Raw genomic sequence first — 18806 nt, 5'->3', positions numbered from 1 at the left:
GGAGTGGCTAAACCTCGGAAGCCTAAACGTCACCACATTCTGAGCGCGGCAGGTCACTGCAAATGTCTTTAGGCACCCAGTGACCGAGGCGAAATGATGGTTGGCATACGCAGATCGACGAATCGTTATACGCCGAGGACCAACAAGGCAAGTCTCTCAAGAGTACGCGGGCTGCTGGCAGCCATATGGCCCTTGACCAGTAACGTCAATGAGCAGAATGTATCTTGGTCCTGCTTTGGTGGGACTATGCATGGCACGCTAACGTTCGAGACGGTATCGCATCCGTGAGTATAATTTCTAATTCCAGTGTTTTCTCCTCAGTAACCGGCGCTGCACTCCATGCTAAAAGGCTGTCTATCGATGGATGAGGTGCTATAGGCATCATTGTTCGTCATCCTTGGGTAACACTTCCCCCGCGCATGCGATATTGATGAACAACGAACGTTTAAACGCTTGGCGATGGCAGGCCTTAGACCACCGGTATTCGTTACACCCATGTACACATACCACGATCAGCAAAGCCAAGGAGAACCGGAGCCCTGATGATGTACCAAGCCCGACCTAGACACTCTCACCACTCTTTTATGATTACGATCGCCAACAACGAACCCACTTATGGCGACGCCAGCCAAGATCCGACGATGACACAGGGCAAGTCTTTAATACTCACCGCTGCGCATCAGAGACGGGCAGGAAACTTCCACCCGCTGATACAGTGGTGTCGCTTGCCTTAGGCCACCTACCAAGATCAATTCGCTGGAGTAACTTCGGTCTCTCCACCACCAAGATCGTACTTCCACGTTCGTCCCGCAAACTAAGGTTGTATGCAAGTGTGTAGACGCCTGAGCAACTTGGCTCGTCATCTTCTTGCTTTGACTTGATACAATATCCCTGGTCGTTGAAGCAACATGCCTTCTTCCATTTCGACATCTACAAGACATCAAAGCACCCCAACAATACTACGTGCGACAACACGTACTAGACCGATATGCGCTATACGTCAGAACATAGGATGCGGGATTTCGCGGCATGCAATCCTTCGACGGGCCGGTAGCAGGAGTCTGGGGAGCGGACCCACGCGGCCCGCCTGATCTACGTGAAAGAAACGCCGATGCACGCGCATCTACCCACCTACGCGCGTTCTTTGGGGCCTGGATAACACTGTATCCCAAAATGGCACATCTTGCGATCATTCATATGTTACCAAGCAATACATTTCAGGCTCGGTGCTAGTTCGGTCCTCCCACGTCGCCGAATTGGCCAACCCAGATCTTGGCCAGCGGAATGGTGGAGTAAGGCAAGCAAGGCATATTTGTAATACAATAGTACATTGTGCAAAGTCAGTGAGCGTAACGATGAGAACGACGCCCGAGGTTGGTTGAGCTGTCTTGATTGCTGGGATTATACCCAGCCCTATCTGAAGGATGGTCGAACTATTCATTAGCTGACACATTTCACTGCATTTCCACCAAGAGCTGGTTCCAAAGGCCACCACAATACGCTCTTCCAAAGATCTGCGCCCGCCAGATCACAGCTTATAGAACTTATAAAACAAATTTGAGTAGATTACATCTAACTACCAAGCTACTCAGACCTCTTTCTCATACCTTTCATCGCTTAATGGGCGACTTCGAGGAACTCAGAAAGGCGCTCAACAAACGATACGTAGAGCTCGACAAACGGTAAGCGGTTCTCAGAGATCAATCGTTGTCTCGTATCCCGGACGAGGCGTAATAGAGGCAGAGAATCGACTCGAAGGTCAGCGCGGGCCCTCGTGCAGGAATACAGGATACGGCGTAGCTCCCGTGAGTAAGACGCATCTTCTGAAATTTCGAAATTCTCAGGCAGCATTGCCTTCTCGTCAAGACAGGTAGGAGACACGACGTTCTGCACAACACACCACGTTAGTCGGCCGATCTGATACACATCGACGGCTTTGGTGCCATATTGACCCTCCGGTGGCACGTATGCAGGGTCCATACGCGGTGTTTCCTCTGCCTTTGGATATTTGTCTTGGTCCAAAGTACTAATTTCTGATTGCCGCATGGCGCAGCCAAAGTCGCCTAACTTGACGATCGGATACTCAGTCTTGTCGCCGGTACTAGAAGTGATGAAGACGTTCGACAGAATGATGTCGCGATGATATACGACATCCCAAGAGGCGTCTTCTTTAACCTCCAGGCATCCATCTTCAGGCTCCTGTTGCTCAAACTTTTCGAGTACATTCGGACCATAGTGCAGATAAACAGCCGCGTGTACCAGGCTCTCCAAGATGTTCCAAACGAAGAGCTCAGGTACTGGAAGTTTCGCCTCATAGGCATATTTTGCGAGGAAGTCAAACAACGTACCTTTGTTGCAGTACTCCGTGATCATCCATGCCGTATCGTGTATGCTCTTTGGTGCGGTACCGTCGAAGAACTTGATGACTTTGTCGTGCTGCAAAGTCCCGAGAATATCGAGCTCTCGCTCAGCGAAGCCGAGATAATCTCTGGGTAGGGGAAGAGTCTTCATGATCTGTGCGGAATTATCAGGGTTGTTCTCGTTGTGGACTAAGTAAATACCACGGTTGAAGCTTCCGTCAACGTCTTGCAGCTTCGAGGCGATGCGCCATTTTTCACCAGCTTTATCGCCGGTGACCTTCCCATCGATCGCAAACCGCTCGTCTGCTATCGTGGAGGCAAACTTGCTATTCAGCATATCAAGCAGCGTACACATGTCCATCATCGTCAGCTTTCCAGGGGGGTTGCCATTCCTGGCTTTATAATAGCGGACAAAGAGGCCGAATGCGTGGTGAAAGCCTGGATATCCCTCTGGATCCTCGGGGTAAGTTCGCAGATTCATGTCTTTTATAAACCCTGTGAACGGAGCTCTATCAGGAGGGTACAACCAGGAGATATCCTTTGAAATACACCAGCGCTTGAACTCGTTGAAGTAGTCTGAGCATTCCGGACCTTCCGGTTCTAGCTCATTGAGCCATTGGGGTGTTGAATGCGGTGCCACGCTGTCGTTGCTGACATTCGTCGTTTCCGTTGTACTTGAGCTCTTCGAGGCCATGTTGAAAGGCGCTAACGCAAGAGCTACGCGATGTTTGTCTTGGTCAGTTGTTGAAGCTGAACTAGTGAAAGAAGAAAAGAAAATCATGGAATGCTATATACCGTCTCGGTATATAGTGCTGTTCCAAAACAGGATCACATGGTGTATCGACAACGTATGACATTGTGGAGAACGATATCATGATTCGCGTACACAACACTGTGCCGCTATGAATCATCTGCATGCCGTTAACAAAGTACACCCAGAGGTATGTGCACGGCGTATCTGTCCACTGAGTATATACCTTGATCGTGATGCTGCTGAACTGTCGATAGCATCTAATTCTCGTGCGTTTTCATCGCCCAAAGGTACATCGAAATCCCCTCGATATCGCTCGCCAAATGTCTGTAAACCCGAGCCACGATATGTCAGAGGGTGCTTACAAGCGTCGCAACCGAGCCGACAGCGGCACCTTTACATGTGAAGATGAAACCGAAAGTTTCCGCGAGGCAATGCTACGCCTTGCCGACTACATGATTGAAGAAGACCCCAAACTCGAAAAGCCCGATCAGCTTACCCTACGTTACTTCAGGCGAATCTACCAGATTCCAAACAACACTAACTACGTTATTACTAGATTCTTGGACCGTACCCAGCTGATCACATCGCCCTCCGACCCTGCTGATGCACCAGGTCTGGCTCATTGTATACAGCTTGTGTCGAATAACGAATCTGGAAGTTGGGCTGCGAACCGGGCTGAGAATGAGCGCACTGTCAAGAACCTACTGCTAGACCGAGCAAATCGAGCATGTAATCGCGACATCTTCGCTGTTGGAACAGTCGTCGGTGGACGATGGACTATCGAGTCCGAACTGGGAGGTGTTGACGGGACTTTCAATCAAGGTATCCTTTTCGTGCGCGACAATCTTCAGAAAGACATGCGCATCATGAAGGTTTTACCTTCAGAAGCCATGTATCCTGGGTTTCAAGCTCGAGAGATGAATATTATGAGCCGCCTACAGCATCGCAACATCATCGCCTTCTACGGCGCGCATCTCCCTAGCCCAGTAACCGGACGCCATGCCTCACCCTATCTCGTAACAGAGTACTGCGACAAAGGTACTCTGGCCGATTTGATCAAAACCTGGAATAAGCGCGGCAAGCTCATTCCAGAGAGCTTCGTCTGGCAAGTCTTCGAAGCCCTAGTAACAGCCGTCCAGTACCTACATCACGGACCATATCCCTACAACGAGGCGGCCTATAACTGGGATTCCATCACCCACCGTGACATCATTCCGTCCAACATCTTCCTAAAGAGCGGCCCGCAAGTCAACCCGGACGACTACCCCGTCAGCATCAAACTAGCAGATTTCGGCTGCGCCATCACCGATAGCGAGATGGAAGCTCACAACTATACCCTTCGTGATCTTCCTCTTGTGGCTGATCAGTACAGGCCTCCAGAAGGGGCGCAAGCGACTGAAGCGACAGACATGTATCAAGTTGGGTTGGTCATGTCGCTCATGTATTGCATGACGGATAGCCCTTTGCGAGATCTTGTCGAAGCGGGTAACTTATCACGGGACTGTCTCGAGGGCTACAAGGGGTATTCGCCTGAGCTACGCATGTATATTGAGATGTGTCTTGACGTTGAGGATGATCAACGGCCCGACGCGAACTTCTTTCTACTGCGCATTCAAAGTGCGCGGAGATCGTTGCGCAGTACGGGTAGGTTTGATGGGCAGGTGGATCTTTTTGCAAAGGATTGAGTTTATTTCGGTTACCAAATAGATCAAAGAAGTCCATGAAGACTGTGACAAGTAAAATCCGTTCTCAATACCCGGAAACTAGTTGCAAGATCTGGAATAGGGTTGCGTGCATGCAAAGCTGATGTCGATTCGATGATGCTCTTGGCATGTTCGTGTCGTTGCGCGGGGTCGAAAGCGTCGTCGCCGCATTCGGTAACGCGTCTGTCGAATCGCCCCTAGCCTGCGTAGGTACCTGCCCTGCCCAAGCAGGAGCCTGACACTTTCTTCTCCATAGCCACTGCACCATAGCATCCAATCTCAGAACTTCAACTGCTGCCATCATGTGCCATACAAGACGGAAAATCCTTGGACACTGCATGAGTTTTGCCACTCGAACGTCATGCCTGTCGTATCCTGCCATGCGCTGCTGAGCGCTGAACCCCGTGAGTGGGTTGTATACTTGTGACCTCTCCGGCGGCTACAGCGATCCACGACCGTATCAGAGGCCCGGAGCGACTACGGCTGAGGGGTAGTATTCGAAAGCGTGATGCCTGAGAGCAGACAAAGCGTTGGCTGACAAGTTGATTCGCTACGGAAATCGACATAGCCTCGTCGGTCAATAGGCTGCAAGGCAGCCTTGCGCTGGCGATATTGACATAGCCACGCCGATCAATATGCTGCAATGCAGCATTGCGGCACAGTCACCCACCTCGCACGAAGGTTCTCACGTGTTGCGGGGCTGAACAGCACTTAAAGAAGAGATGCCAGCTTTCACAAGACTCAACCCGATTAATATTGGCAAATTCAAACCTGCGCCAACACATTTGAGACAGGACTCATGGCCGGGTGGGCGGTTCGAACGATCTCGGATCCAAGGCTGGACTTCGGGAACGGCTCGGAGTTATGGACGTTGGACGGTGGGATAGTAGAGTTGCGTGTCGACGCCGAAGAAGGTAAGTGGGCGACTAGAAACCTCCTTGAAGCACTCCTCAAGATCGACACGGTCGTGGAGGCTGTACCAATTGATGATCCTCAACAGCCTGCGTGTCTTGCTATCAAGCAATGCATGCAGGGAAAGCCTGGTTTCCTTGGTTCTGGCTATCATAGTGCGGCGATAAAAGATACAGTCCGCTGTGGATGTCGCTACTGTAGTGCTGTATGTGAGATCACAACAGAGTCTATAGCGCGTGATATCCGGATCGGTCACTGGAAGGATACCCTGAGTGTTACGTTTGATGAATTTCGGGGAGACGGAACATCTACGAACACAGTGCGGACAAAGCTGTTCGTCCTGGACGGTGAGTCCACAGGTACCGGTGATGGTAGCTTGACTAATGACAGAGCAGCTCAGGAAGACCCAGTTCTTCCCGTGTGGACAGACCTTCCAGGCAATACCGCATCGAGACAGAGCTTTGAGAACATCAAGCGCTGGCTTGACACCTGTCTGAATACGCATACAAGCTTGTGCTCAACGTCACGCAAACCTCACGACCGCATCAAACTACCTGACCGGGTGATAGAGGTGAGCGTCGACACACCACGTCGAATTCGCTTGATCGAATCTAGAGGACTCAACGGGCATTATGCATGTCTCAGTCACTGTTGGGGCGGTCAACAGCCATTGCAGACAACTCGGAAGCCAGACACATTGTCCTTTCATCTGCAACATATCCCAGAGACAGCCATGCCGCGAACGTTTCGAGATGCTATTACGGTTATACTTGAGCTTGGAATTCACTATATCTGGATTGACTCATTATGCGTAAGTCGCTTCTGCATTGCTATGCATTAAGTATCATGTTATAGGCACTGACCACATAGGCAGATTATCCAAGACGACGAGACGGATTGGCAGAACCAGTCTGCTCAAATGGCTGACATATACGCTAATTCTACGATAACGATCGCGGCTTCAGCATCTTCAGGTCCAAATAGGGGTCTCTTCCGACTCGCAGACTCGAAATATGTCGGCAGACCTTTGTCAAGTGCTCCTAGTTTTCACATGAGACATCCAATGGGGCACGGGGGCCGTGATTTGCCACTCCTGCAGCGAGGCTGGGCCTTCCAAGAGCGTATCTTGAGTCCCCGTATTCTCCACTTCGCAGAGCATGAGCTCATCTGGGAGTGTATGGAATACGAAGACTGCGAATGTGGGTCCATGCGACTTGATTCTCTCAACAGCCCAGGAGAATATACAGGAGGATATTTTCAAAAGACTATAGACGGAGAATGGCCGGCCACCAAGAGTCATTGTCATCCAGAACGGTGGCGCTCGCTTAAAGACGATCGTAAAAAGATTGCGGGTTCATGGTCAAGACTCGTCAGGAACTTCAGCGAGTTGGAGCTCTCAAAGCCAAACGACATCTTCCCAGCTATCTCCGGCATTGCTAAAAGCTTCAGAGAGGCCACTGGATGGGAATACGTTGCTGGCATGTGGAAAGAGGGTTTGATACAAAACCTCTCGTGGTACACAAGCCACCCCGCGATTCGATGCAAGATATGGAGGGCGCCTACTTTCTCTTGGGCTTCCCTTCAGTTTCCCGAAAAAGGCAAAGATCGGGATTGTATTGCATACGAGCACATGGACGACATTCAAGAGTTGGCTACAGTCGTGGAGGCCAAATCTTCTCCAAAAGGCGCCGATCCTACGGGTCAGTTGGAAGATGCATACATCATACTGTCAGGGACCATGATACAGGCCACCGTTGATAAGTATTTTATCAAGCCCCTACAATCTTCGACGCAGAGCATCGAGCCACTCACGAGTTCTGAGACGCATGACACCCCGTCCACAGAGATGTCTAGCATCAGACATCGAAATCGTGATCATTTCACATTCCACGCCGACTTCTACCATCGACTGGAACCTGGAGCAAATGTGCATTGTCTGAAACTGCTTGAGGCAAAGTGGCAGGGAAAGAATGCGGCGTACTTGGTACTGTCGAAGAAAAGCTCAACACCTTGGGATTGCAATGGTATGAAGGGCGAATGTGAGTTCGAAAGATTAGGTCTCATGGAGTCTCGACTTCAAAAAGATAAATTTCACCCGAAGATCTTTGAGGAAGAATCGCCAGAGCATGCCTTCCAACACAACGCAGTGGTGAAGATTGTCTGAACTGCAGGTTGTAGCAAACATGTGACAGCGGGGCTGTCATGGTACAGATTGACATGAAAGTGGCGGTAGCGATAGCAGATCTGCGAGCAGATTTCTGGACATAAAACATGTATAGTAGAATGTAGTACTTTCTCTATTGAAGCATGCGCCTGTGCCCTTGCTATGACTGATACGAAACATCTTTGCAACGCAGGCGTACTTCTTGAACATCTTGTAGTCGTTGTATGCAGCTGATCACGATTCGTCCACTCTAATGCGATATGTAGACGCTATGCGCGCAACCTTGTGAAATTACCAAGACCCCACCTGTTCAATGCTGCTGATGCACTGGCCTCAGAAACCAAGCTGCGTCCTGAATTGCACACAGCACGATGAACAGCTCATCACATTGGTGAATATACCGCTAACACAATGCCCAGCAAAGTCCGCGGCGCATTTTGCTCTGACATCACCGCGCCAATGCCAAGGTGAGACCGAGGATCGGGCAGAAGGGACGCATTTTCCCGCCGCAGCAGCCGAAGTTGAAAGCAGGGACGTGCACAACCGAGCAAGCAACTCGACCGTGAGCTCCACCTCATCCACAACGCGACCTTGCCCACTGCCATTGCGCAACCGTCCTTAATCCCCTCCCAGCGGTCCGCGCATCATCTTACTCTGCTCGTCGTACTCTACTTTCCTCACCCACTTTTATCTTCCCCACCGGACTTATTCTCCTCACAACTTCGGCGCAATGGCACCTTTAACAGATGCGTCGGTCGATGACCTCAAGAGCACCGTCACCAGCCTTGAGAAGCGCATCGCTGACTTGGAAAAGAGACTCGCGGGTCAAAATGGGGGTGCGCCTGCGTCTGCGGAGAGCGTCAGGATGATCTTGATGGGTCCGCCCGGTGCTGGTATGTTGTTCCCGGTTGGAGAGAGGGTAAAAATGGCGGTTTTGCTTACATGGCATGTTAGGCAAGGGTACTCAGGCGCCCAAGATCAAGGAGAAGTTCTGCGCTTGCCATCTTGTGAGTTTGTGAGAATAAGTGGGAAGTAAGATATGGGGGCTGACAGATCACAGGCTACCGGAGACATGCTGCGCGCGCAAGTCGCGGCAAAGACTGCGCTCGGCCGGGAAGCAAAGAAGATCATGGACGCGGGTGGTCTGGTTAGCGACGAGATCATGATCAACATGATCAAGACGGAGCTCGAGAACAACGCTGAGTGCTCCAAGGGGTGCGTCTCCTCTTCTATACAGTTTTGAAGGACATGCTAACACAACCCCACCCCCAGATTCATCCTCGACGGCTTCCCCCGCACAGTAACCCAAGCCGAGAAGCTCGACGGCATGCTCAGCATAACCAAGAAGCCCCTCCAACACGCCGTAGAACTGCAAATCGACGATGGCCTCCTCGTCTCGCGCATCACCGGCCGCCTCGTGCACCCCGCCTCGGGCCGCTCCTACCACAAGATTTTCAACCCGCCCAAGGCGCCCATGACGGACGACGTAACAGGCGAGCCGCTCATCCAGCGCTCCGACGACAACGAGGACACGCTTAAGAAGCGCTTGTCAACATACCACGCCCAGACTGCGCCAGTCGTCGCATACTACCAGAAGACGGGCATCTGGAAGCCGGTCGATGCGAGCCAAGAGCCTGGTCAGGTGTGGAAGAGTCTGCTTAAGATTTTCGACGATAAGGCCATGGTTGCTGGACGGACGGGTAGTCTGCTCAACAAGGTCGGGCTTAAGAACTAGGTGGCCTCCGGCGATGTGAGCATGGAATGTGGTGCTGGATTGCGAAGAAACAACTACGGGTCACGCCTACGCTTTCATACCGCCAGGCAGACGCGTAGAGTCTCACAGCAGTCGGCTGATCATGTTTCAAAGCCACGTTACGAGAAAAGTCCACTTTTACGCTTTGGAATGAAAGAATGCACATATGGTTTGGATGGGTTCCTTGTACTTGTACAGATGCATACGCGTGGTGTGGGTGGTCTGTGGGGGCATACCTGTGTATTTCAGATGGCTCTTGCGGACTGATTTTCTGGTAGTTTACCGAGATCGGGAATGCTAGAGATGTTTATGATTGATGCTTATGTGGTCGCGAATGTGGCCTTTTTCGAACCGTAGTTTTGTGACCACACCCAAAAGTCTATGAGGATGCCTTGTCCTGGTGATTGAACATATATAGCATACTGCCCATAAGTCACTACCTTCAGCAAATAGTCCTTGCGCCACAGACAAACGTGCTCCCTCCCGCCGCCGCCGCTGCCCGTTCCAACAACGTGTTACCTAGTCCCAAGTCGCGCGAACCCGTGGCCTCGGCGTTAGCACAACACAACTTCTCCTAACCTCCGGGGCGACTTGTCACTCCCGCGAAAAGGTGTCCTCAGCACAATCCACTCGACAGAACACTTTAGCCTCCCGTCTTGGAAAGGCGCATTCATTACAGTCGCAATCGCAATCGCATACGCATCTCCACGCCACGCGCGCGACGCTTCGAGCCTCAAACCTCAGATCTCAGACCTCAGACCTCGAGCCTGCAACGAACCGCGACGAACCCGAACCTCAGCCCATAACGCTTCGCCCACACCCCAGATAGGGGCAACAACACACCACAGGCCCTCACATTATACCACACACGTCCGCCACAATGTCAAGTAGATTCACGCGCGCCGACCCCCGCGACGACCTCTTCTCCTCCTACAACCGCAGCGCCTCGCCCTCGAAAACAAAAAACAAAACCCGCGCTTCCCCCTACAACGCTAGTATAAGCCAGGGCTATGGGTATCCGGGTTCTTCTGCGGATGCGTATCCAGGGAGTAGTGGGAGTGGTGGGAGTGGAGGTGGAGGGTTGTATCCTGGGGGTAGCGCGGGGGGAAGTACGTATGGAGGTGGTGGGTATGGGGGGTATGGTGTAGGAGGGGGGAGTGGGAGTGGAAGAGGAGGGGATAGGGATGGAGATGGGATTTACAGATCCGCGACACCGAATTCAAGAGGGCAGTACTCGGCGGCTGTGCTGGATGAGTTGGAGAGTCAGAATGATGAGCATGTTGGTGTTTTGACGGGGAAGGTTAAGATGTTGAAGGATGTATGTTTTGCCTCTCTTAACTTCCCTATCTCCCCTCCCTTCCTGTCGATTTATCGTATGGATTGCCTCGCTAATATTGAAGTAGTTAACCCACCTCATCGGCGACGAAATCCGCGACTCCACGACCCTCGCCGAGAAGATGAACGACCAGTTTGAGAACTCGAGACATAAGATAAAGGGCACTATGAATCGCATGTTGAGGATGGCACAGAAGACGGGGGTCGGGTGGAAGGCTTGGGTTGGGTTCTTTGCGGCGGTTATTTTGCTGTTTTGGTGGGTGTGGTTGGGGTGATTTGGGAAGACGAAAGGAAGAAGGGGGAAAGGTTGGTAATGGGATATGCATTAGAAGGTATACCTAATGTTGATGCTAGGCTAGCGTTAGATGGATGCTTAGAGAAGAGGTGGGTTCTATTGCATTGCATTTGGCAGGGTGTTGTGGCGTTTAGTTATCACGAGGGGATTTGGCACAGCAAAGGTGCAGGCATATGTTTCAATAGAGTGTGGTATCCTTCTACGGTACATCCTTCTTATTCAGATGTTTCAAAACCATGGTAGGCGTATTGCTCTCAGGACGAATTATGGGACTACCTGCTCAACAGGGTCCGAAGAGAAGCGAGCACGTGAGGACGACTGCCTAAACTCCTGCCTGAAATACTGAGTTTCTGTCGCTTTCCTCTCTCTTCAGTTCCCGACATTTTCGCCTTGACATTGCTCCTCACTGTCCTGGACGAGCCATCTTCGATCCACCTCTCAGAATGACGAATATCATCTCCTCCGGCCTTCCAAATAACATACCCACCCGCGACCATGCCGACTGGCCTGTCGCAAAAGACTACTTCATGTATCGACGCAGCCTTGCTCGCGCCATAAGAGACAGATGCTACCACTACCACAACCCCGATGACGATGGAACATGGTGCAACGTCCACAACAAACCCGATCGCGAGTTTGTCTTCATGCCGCTGCGAGTCAACGGCAAGAACCATTAGGTCAGCAATACATCCAATCTTCCCGGGCTGCCAGCTGAGCTAATTTTGGATATTGCAGACCGCCTAGCACCGATTGACTTACTCAGCTTCCGTACAACTTGCAAGTACATGCGGAGTCTAACGTGCACGAGGGATGCTCGATCGCGCTTGCTACAGCTGCGTGCTGAAGATATTGACGAACACGCATGGCAGCAACGTAAAGACTGCTTCAAAAGGATGGCGGAGTATGAGGACTCTAATAACGCTCTTTACAGATACACTCCACGTGGCAAGCTCCTCTGCAGCTACTGCATGGACCTACACCCGGCTTCCTCCTTCGACGCAGTTGAAGCTTCCGCATGCAGCACCGGGAACATACACCGAAGACGCTGTACAGCATCGACAGCCAAAGTGTATCTGTGTCCGCATATACAGCTAAGTTTTGACGATTTGCACCAACTCCACAAAGGCCCTGCTAATAGTTTTGTGTGCACGATCTGCACAGCAAGCTGCACGTCAGGGGCCAAGTCGGCTGCCTCGAGGGACTACTGCTCGCTGTCTCAAAGAATGTTCCTGCCCCTAGACAGCAACCGGTACATGTGGCCAACACCAGGCTGTCTCCCCATTCGAGGCGGTACACTTCATTGTAACTCCTTCTCCGACAAATCCAGGATATTGTCCACCCTTCGCGAAGTCATCCAGATCGCAAACATGTACATCTGTCCACATGTGCATAGTAAAGAGAGGGTCTGTGGAATGCTCGGATCCATGATAGAAGATGCGCTGTTCCGTCGCCGCAAACGGAAGCATAGCTTCTATGATTCCGCGCCGTACCAGGCATCTCAGTTCTCAGGTTGTGCGAAGCCTGGCTGTGTGGCCGGAGTTGTAGTCCGTCTGGAAGAGGCCGGGATCACTATTGAGACTTCCAGGGAAGTGAAGATTACAACAGTAAGATCGGAGAATTGGATAGTGAGTGGGCAGCCTCCAGTGGTTGGTGCTCGGAAGTAGGCAACTGCTGGACGCTATTCCAGGCTCGGCTGTGTGAAACGTGTCTTTATGGTATTGATCCCTGGATAAGACTGAAGGAAGCAAATTAGGCCAGATATATCGATGTGGCTCAACAAGCCGAGCTACCCATTACATACAAATACACTTCCTCCCCTTATCCTTCCTTTCCTCTCCCTTAACCTTCGCACCCCCATCGTACTCCCTCCTACCCCTCATCAGAATTTCATCATTCACCTCTTTTACACCCCCAACATACTCACCCCTTAGCATCATCTCAACCTCCTCAGTCAACCTTTCAATACCCGCTATAGTCCCTAGCCCAACATGTTCTATGTGCCCTTGCTCGATAGGCGCGGAAAGGCCTTGGAGGATGGCGTTGTATCTGTTGATGTAGGGTTCAAAGGCTGGGGAGTTGCGTCGCTGCGCGATGTTGATGATGATGGTGCATCGATGAAGGGCTCTTGTTAGACGTGAATTTGTGGATGGTGAGTTCGGGGTTGGGGGTGGAGGGCCTGTTGGGCTTTCGGTAGCTGGTTTGGATGACATCGTTGGTAATGTGCAGTAAAAGGAGTAGAATAGGGTAAACGGTTTATGAGGAGGCGTTGAGAGTGTTCAGTGGAAACAGAATGTAAGTACATCTATCACAGCTAGATTTATGCGTCGTCACAATCGTCACAGGCTGTCATTGATAGTTGGTAGTAAGCTGGCAGAGTGTCTCCAGCGATGCTTGAAAGTAAAATCCACGTACGTTTCTCAGTTACGTCACACGTCTTTGCAACGAAGCGACTTCAACACACATAACATACCCTCACATATCCTCCACCCAATCCACAAATACAAACCCTGTGCCTCCTCCTCCACAGCCACAAAATCGCCATCATGAAACACCCACACATATTCCCCCGTCGAAACTCCTTACCAACAGAACGCACAACCCTCCGCCCACCGCCCAATACACCGCTCACTCTCTCCCTCCTCACACCGCCCCGTCACCCTTCTCCCATTAACCCACAAAAACTCCTCTTCACACGCTACGAGCACACAGCATATCTCGCAAACACTCTCTTAGCAGCAATGCAAGAGGTGTTTTACCGTGTCGTACCATACCCGTTTGACAAGAAGTTGTTAAGGAGTATACATAAGTTCAAGCCGCTTTTGTTAGGGGCCGTCAAGAGATTTAAGGAGATGGAAGTATTGTATAGGAAGGCGATAGAGATGAAAGTGGAGATTGGAAAGCATGGGGGGTTTGATATGAGTATGGAGAGGGGAGTGGAGGAGTTGGAGGAGTTGCTTGGGAGGGCGAAGGAGGCTTTTGGTGGGGGCTTAGAGATGTAGAGAAGTGGTGATATCTTGTTATGTGGGGTGTGTCTGTTCATTTGTGCTGTGAAGTATACATGTCAATCAAAGCCCAGTAATTTCATGACAGCAGCCTTTTCGATTCTTGAAGAACAGTGAGCCAATGCGAGTAGGCGGGTTGTGACCATCGCTCGGACTCCGAACGGTGACGCCTCACACTGCACGTTTGCCATGCAAACAACCGTCATGCCACGAAAATAGTGACAGCCCAGCATTCCATACACCCAACCACCTCCGTGCCTCGTCTCCCCTTCCTCGTCATGCCCGATATTCATCTTCAGGAACACCTCTCAACCCACATACCAGCATCCCCACGCATCGCCAGCGCGACTCCAACCCCACCCACCATCTTCCTATTGTGCAAAACACAGCACCCCACTACACACATCACGCCCTTCAAAACATCATGCCAACAGACCCCCACGGGCAAGCCCACACAGGCACCTACGGCCTCTTCGACGACCCCGACGAAATCGCACAGACAACCGCGCGCGAAGAAGCGCACGAGATACACCGCTTGGAGGGCCAAATCCGACGTCAAGAACGCCGCGACAGACGTTTCGATCGGAAAGAAGAGAAAGCTGCGAAAAGAGCTGCAGCGGGGAAAGCGGCGAAGTTGAAACCACAGTCGAAGATCGTCGGATTACTTGGCCGCGTCTTTGGAGGTCGGATTCCTCCTACCACCATCGGGGGTTCTGCGGGTTCAGTGGAGGGGAATGCGGGTGGTGATAGTGATGGAGAGGAAGGGGTGAAGAAAGTAGAAAGAGTAAAAAGACCGGGGTATAAGATCGTACGCCGACCGGCGACACCGGATCAGGTGTATCATGCTGAAGATGTGGATGCCAGTGTGGATAGTCCTTGGTTGAGGGAGTGTGGGATGGTCAGGGTTAAGAGTGAGGGGAAGGGGGGCTGTCATATTGTTTCTAAGACGGATATTGAGAAGAGCGAGTAGGTGATGGGTGCTGTGTGGGTGGTTCTATGAGTTTGCGATAATACCCTTGTATGTCTGGAGGAAGCAGCAACTGCTGAGTAAGGTTCAATGTCACTTTGGTGGGTGGTCTTTCTGGGCTTGTCAACTCTTTCAGATCTTACTTCTCATGCCTCTGTTGCTGCTCGTTGAAGCGTCAAGTTGTCATCTAAGCTGCTTTCGGTACGAGCCTCGCAGGACTCTTTTGAAGCTTAGCATTACGCTACTAGATGCGGGGTAAGGGCATAGTCTGCTTCAAAATAGACTGTTCCGTGCCTGCAAACCCCTCATAATAAAGTCGTTAGGTAGATTCAACGCGTGTCCATCGATTGCGATGATAGCAAAACGTGACAGCGAATAGATGGGGTTGACAGATGTCGATGGTCTGGCCACGCGCGCTAATGTTTGCTATTTGCTGTTTCGAGCAAGCGTTGGCCAGGGGATCGGCGAACTAAGCCCCTTGCAGCAAGCCGCAAGGGAAGGAATAGATGGACAGGGCTTCACCTCGACTTCTTGTTCTACACCGCTGCCGCAAACAAACAACACGCCAACCTCTCAATCGCACCCAAACCGCCGTCGCACTCACCACCGCGACCCTCAAACCCCCTCACACACACAACAACGACCCCACACCATGTCGGCCCAGCCAGAGAACCAACAGATGGAGGGCGTCCAGGACCCCGCTACCGACGTCAAGGGCAAGGGCAAGGCTCAGGAGGGCGAGACAGTAGAAGAGTCCATGGACGACGACTCGAGCGACGAGTCTGGCGTTGAGGACCAGGTACGTTTCTCCCCGCGCTCACCGCCACAACTTCACGCGCAACCCAGCTAACATGAGCGCGTAACAGGCCGGTGAACGTAAGCTACCCTTTCCGCGCACTACCACACGCCTAAACGTGTCGAGCTAACACGCAAACAGCCGAGGAGCCCGATGAGGACAACATGGAGGAGATTGACACGTCCAACGTCCTGAGCAGCCGCACGCGCGGTAAGAACATCGACTTTGCCAAGGCCAACCAGGAGCTTGGTGATGAGGATGAGGAGGACGACGATGACGACTTTGTCGACCCTGATGACCAGATGAAGGACTAGATGTGTTGCAGTCGCGACATCCGTCTTGAGGTATGTACAACCAATTCGCCCTTGCCCAAACAAAGAAACCTACTAATCGCTTTTGTCTCGACTACAGGACTTCTCCGGCACGTTCGATAACATCTTCGTCAGCTCCGTACTTTGGCTAGGGTTATGTGATACATATACAAAAGGCATTTGGGTAGCGAGGAATGGAACTCTTACCGACGTACTGGAGTCTCGGCGCGACTTTGCAGGTATAGCGGGACATTGAGTTGTGTGGATACTTTGATGTGTCGCATGGACAATGGCCTGCATCTTGAGCGCGTACATGGCACCAGCGTGCGTTTATGAAATGGAAATGATGAATACCCATGGACTTAGCTTGGCTACTCGCGTGCATGTGAGACTTAATTGTCAGGCTACACTCGTCGTGTTGGATTGCAAGCGATGGACATAACCAGCGATCACCTTGCGGGCTGCTGGACCACACAAGATGGAACTTCGCGGTCTGGACAAAGAATGCTGGTTCTCAAACACGCTTACCCCGCCTTTCCTTGGTACTTCACGTCCTTCCAACGCGTGTGCACGGTACTACCCCCGTGTCCAGCCCCAGCCTGAACCGACAGCAGGAGCGAGTTACCATTACCCTACCTATACATTAGATTCCAGGGTCCAATGAGCTAGTCAACCTTGGAAGCTGCAGTTGCAAGCACGGGATTTATTGTTACAGTTCTTCCCAGAAGACGGTGCTTCAGAACCGCCGACAGATCTTAAGGGCACTTGTTCTGTGGTGTGAAGCGTACATGTGCATTAACTCATACGCGGGATCAGGTGATGTCCATGCTGTTACTCGCTATTACTAAGATTGTACGTAAGGTTACTGCGAGGAGGGCGACTTGATGTGTCAAGATATCGTCTGAATTGAGGATACAGAGAATTGGAAAGAAAGGCGAGAGTCGGGATCGTGTGATGGGTGTTTATCTTCAACTAGGAAGTAACAATACGTTGCGGTCACGACTTCTAAGGTTGCCATTTCTGGTTTCGCCAGAAGGACAGACGAGAAGGCACAACCTGACTAGATGACAAAGACCATATACCTCAGACTGCACAGATTAGTAACGGATGAATGCGACAGAATTGCCCGGGATATCAGCAATGTCACGAGACCAGCAATCCCAGGAAGATCATCCTCTTACGTATACACCTGTGGCAAGATTGACTGCCCCAACCCCATGGCACAGCATCGAGACCCTGGGAATTGACCCACGTAACACGTTGTATGTTAATCCCGGAAAAACCTCGCTGCCTCCCACTCTTGCCCTTTCTGACCCAAAGCGGAAAGCATTAGGTACACGAATCCTACGGAAAGTTTTTTGTTGCCTGCAGGCTGAGTTGACGCGCTAGCTCAGGGTCCTGATGAGCTGCCTGGAGTATCCGCCGCGGACTTGACCAGCAGCGCCAGACAGCGTCCGAGGCGACATCGGCCAGGTTGGAAGGCAACGGGCTCGGCTGCACTGGCTGCGCGACACGGATTTGCCTGTTCTCGTGACTCGTCTCCCGCTACGTACTGCCGCCAGCTAAGGCAGACTGTCTTCCGGTCTGTTCCGAACATGATGAGGACATTGATGTGTGCTCGCCAGCCGTTACGTGGCGACGGGATGGCCAGAGTCGCCCAATGTCCAAAACTCCAAGGACGGACCTGCGGACGGTACAGTAAGATGAATTTGTTTTTGAGTTTGCGGCTAGGCAGAAGGATAATCACTGCACGCTGGGCGAGCGATGATGTCGACGAGTGCGCACAAAGAGAGGTTCATCGACGCTCCGCTGCTGGATGGCGGGGTTATATTGATCTCCCGTCCAACGAGCGTCGACACGACGTCTTCCGTCGCGCGACCGTCCGCCCTGGGTCGCGCTTGGGAAGAGATAAGGCCTGAGATGACCCTCTGGAATTACGACAGACAAGTCGTGGGCTGCCGAGGCGAGGCCGCCGGGCCAATGGCAGCGGCCGCTTTTCAGATGATGCGGCGTGGGCTGCAGCGGCAATCTAGCCGGTGGAGCAGAGGTAGAGCGGAAACACATGCAAGTCCTGGTCATCAGATGTCAAACCGACCTTCGGAGCCCAGGATGCGGCGCACGGCCAAACTGCTGCAGGGCGGTCGCGCCTGCCTGGCCACTCACATCCTGCCCTTTGGTCATGGAGTGGCAGAAAAACCGTGGGGTAGGCCAATTTTCCAGACGCAATACGCCGCGAGGCAGTGATGTAGACGGACGTTGGAGACAGTGTAGTGTTCTAAAGGGCGAGTTCATGAAGAATGTAGCGACTTGACGATGGAATAATTCGTATGTAGTGGTATACCTAGGTATCGTCTAAAGTCATACGCGATCACAGCCCGAGGTCGGGTCCGCTCCAACTTTCATAGCGATATTCACTCGTAAAGTACCAAGACCACCTCCAAGACCAGGCAGTTC

At 51.9% G+C, this 18806-nt stretch overlaps 5 protein-coding genes across 5 annotated transcripts; 4 read left to right on the top strand and 1 right to left on the bottom strand.

The window, feature by feature from the left end:
• Positions 1-1617: 1617 nt before the first annotated feature.
• On the bottom strand, positions 1618-2724 carry J4E92_006423 (uncharacterized protein; the record flags this gene model as incomplete). Its single annotated transcript, XM_051497791.1, has 1 exon — positions 1618-2724. The coding sequence occupies one exon, from the start codon at positions 2722-2724 to the stop codon at positions 1618-1620; it is 1107 nt and encodes a 368-aa protein (XP_051352438.1).
• A 710-nt stretch (positions 2725-3434) lies between these two features.
• Positions 3435-4799, top strand: J4E92_006422 (uncharacterized protein; the record flags this gene model as incomplete). The annotated part of the gene is made up of 1 exon (XM_051497790.1): positions 3435-4799. The coding sequence occupies one exon, from the start codon at positions 3435-3437 to the stop codon at positions 4797-4799; it is 1365 nt and encodes a 454-aa protein (XP_051352437.1).
• A 1849-nt stretch (positions 4800-6648) lies between these two features.
• J4E92_006421 (uncharacterized protein) lies at positions 6649-7893 on the top strand (the record flags this gene model as incomplete). The annotated part of the gene is made up of 1 exon (XM_051497789.1): positions 6649-7893. One exon carries the CDS (start codon positions 6649-6651, stop codon positions 7891-7893), a length of 1245 nt encoding a protein of 414 aa, XP_051352436.1.
• A 730-nt stretch (positions 7894-8623) lies between these two features.
• On the top strand, positions 8624-9628 carry ADK1 (adenylate kinase; the record flags this gene model as incomplete). The annotated part of the gene is made up of 4 exons (XM_051497788.1): positions 8624-8786; positions 8848-8900; positions 8954-9108; positions 9166-9628. The coding sequence occupies 4 exons, from the start codon at positions 8624-8626 to the stop codon at positions 9626-9628; spliced, it is 834 nt and encodes a 277-aa protein (XP_051352435.1).
• A 6269-nt stretch (positions 9629-15897) lies between these two features.
• On the top strand, positions 15898-16355 carry CHZ1 (Histone H2A.Z-specific chaperone; the record flags this gene model as incomplete). Its single annotated transcript, XM_051497787.1, has 3 exons — positions 15898-16044; positions 16112-16121; positions 16183-16355. The coding sequence occupies 3 exons, from the start codon at positions 15898-15900 to the stop codon at positions 16353-16355; spliced, it is 330 nt and encodes a 109-aa protein (XP_051352434.1).
• Positions 16356-18806: the final 2451 nt, after the last annotated feature.

This window comes from Alternaria infectoria, assembly GCF_024043175.1.
Source record: "Alternaria infectoria strain BMP 0036 chromosome Unknown scaffold_9, whole genome shotgun sequence".
Classification (NCBI taxonomy): domain Eukaryota; kingdom Fungi; phylum Ascomycota; class Dothideomycetes; order Pleosporales; family Pleosporaceae; genus Alternaria; species Alternaria infectoria.
The sequence above is the reverse complement of the archived record's forward strand: the minus strand, read 5'-3'. Positions and strand labels throughout refer to the sequence as shown.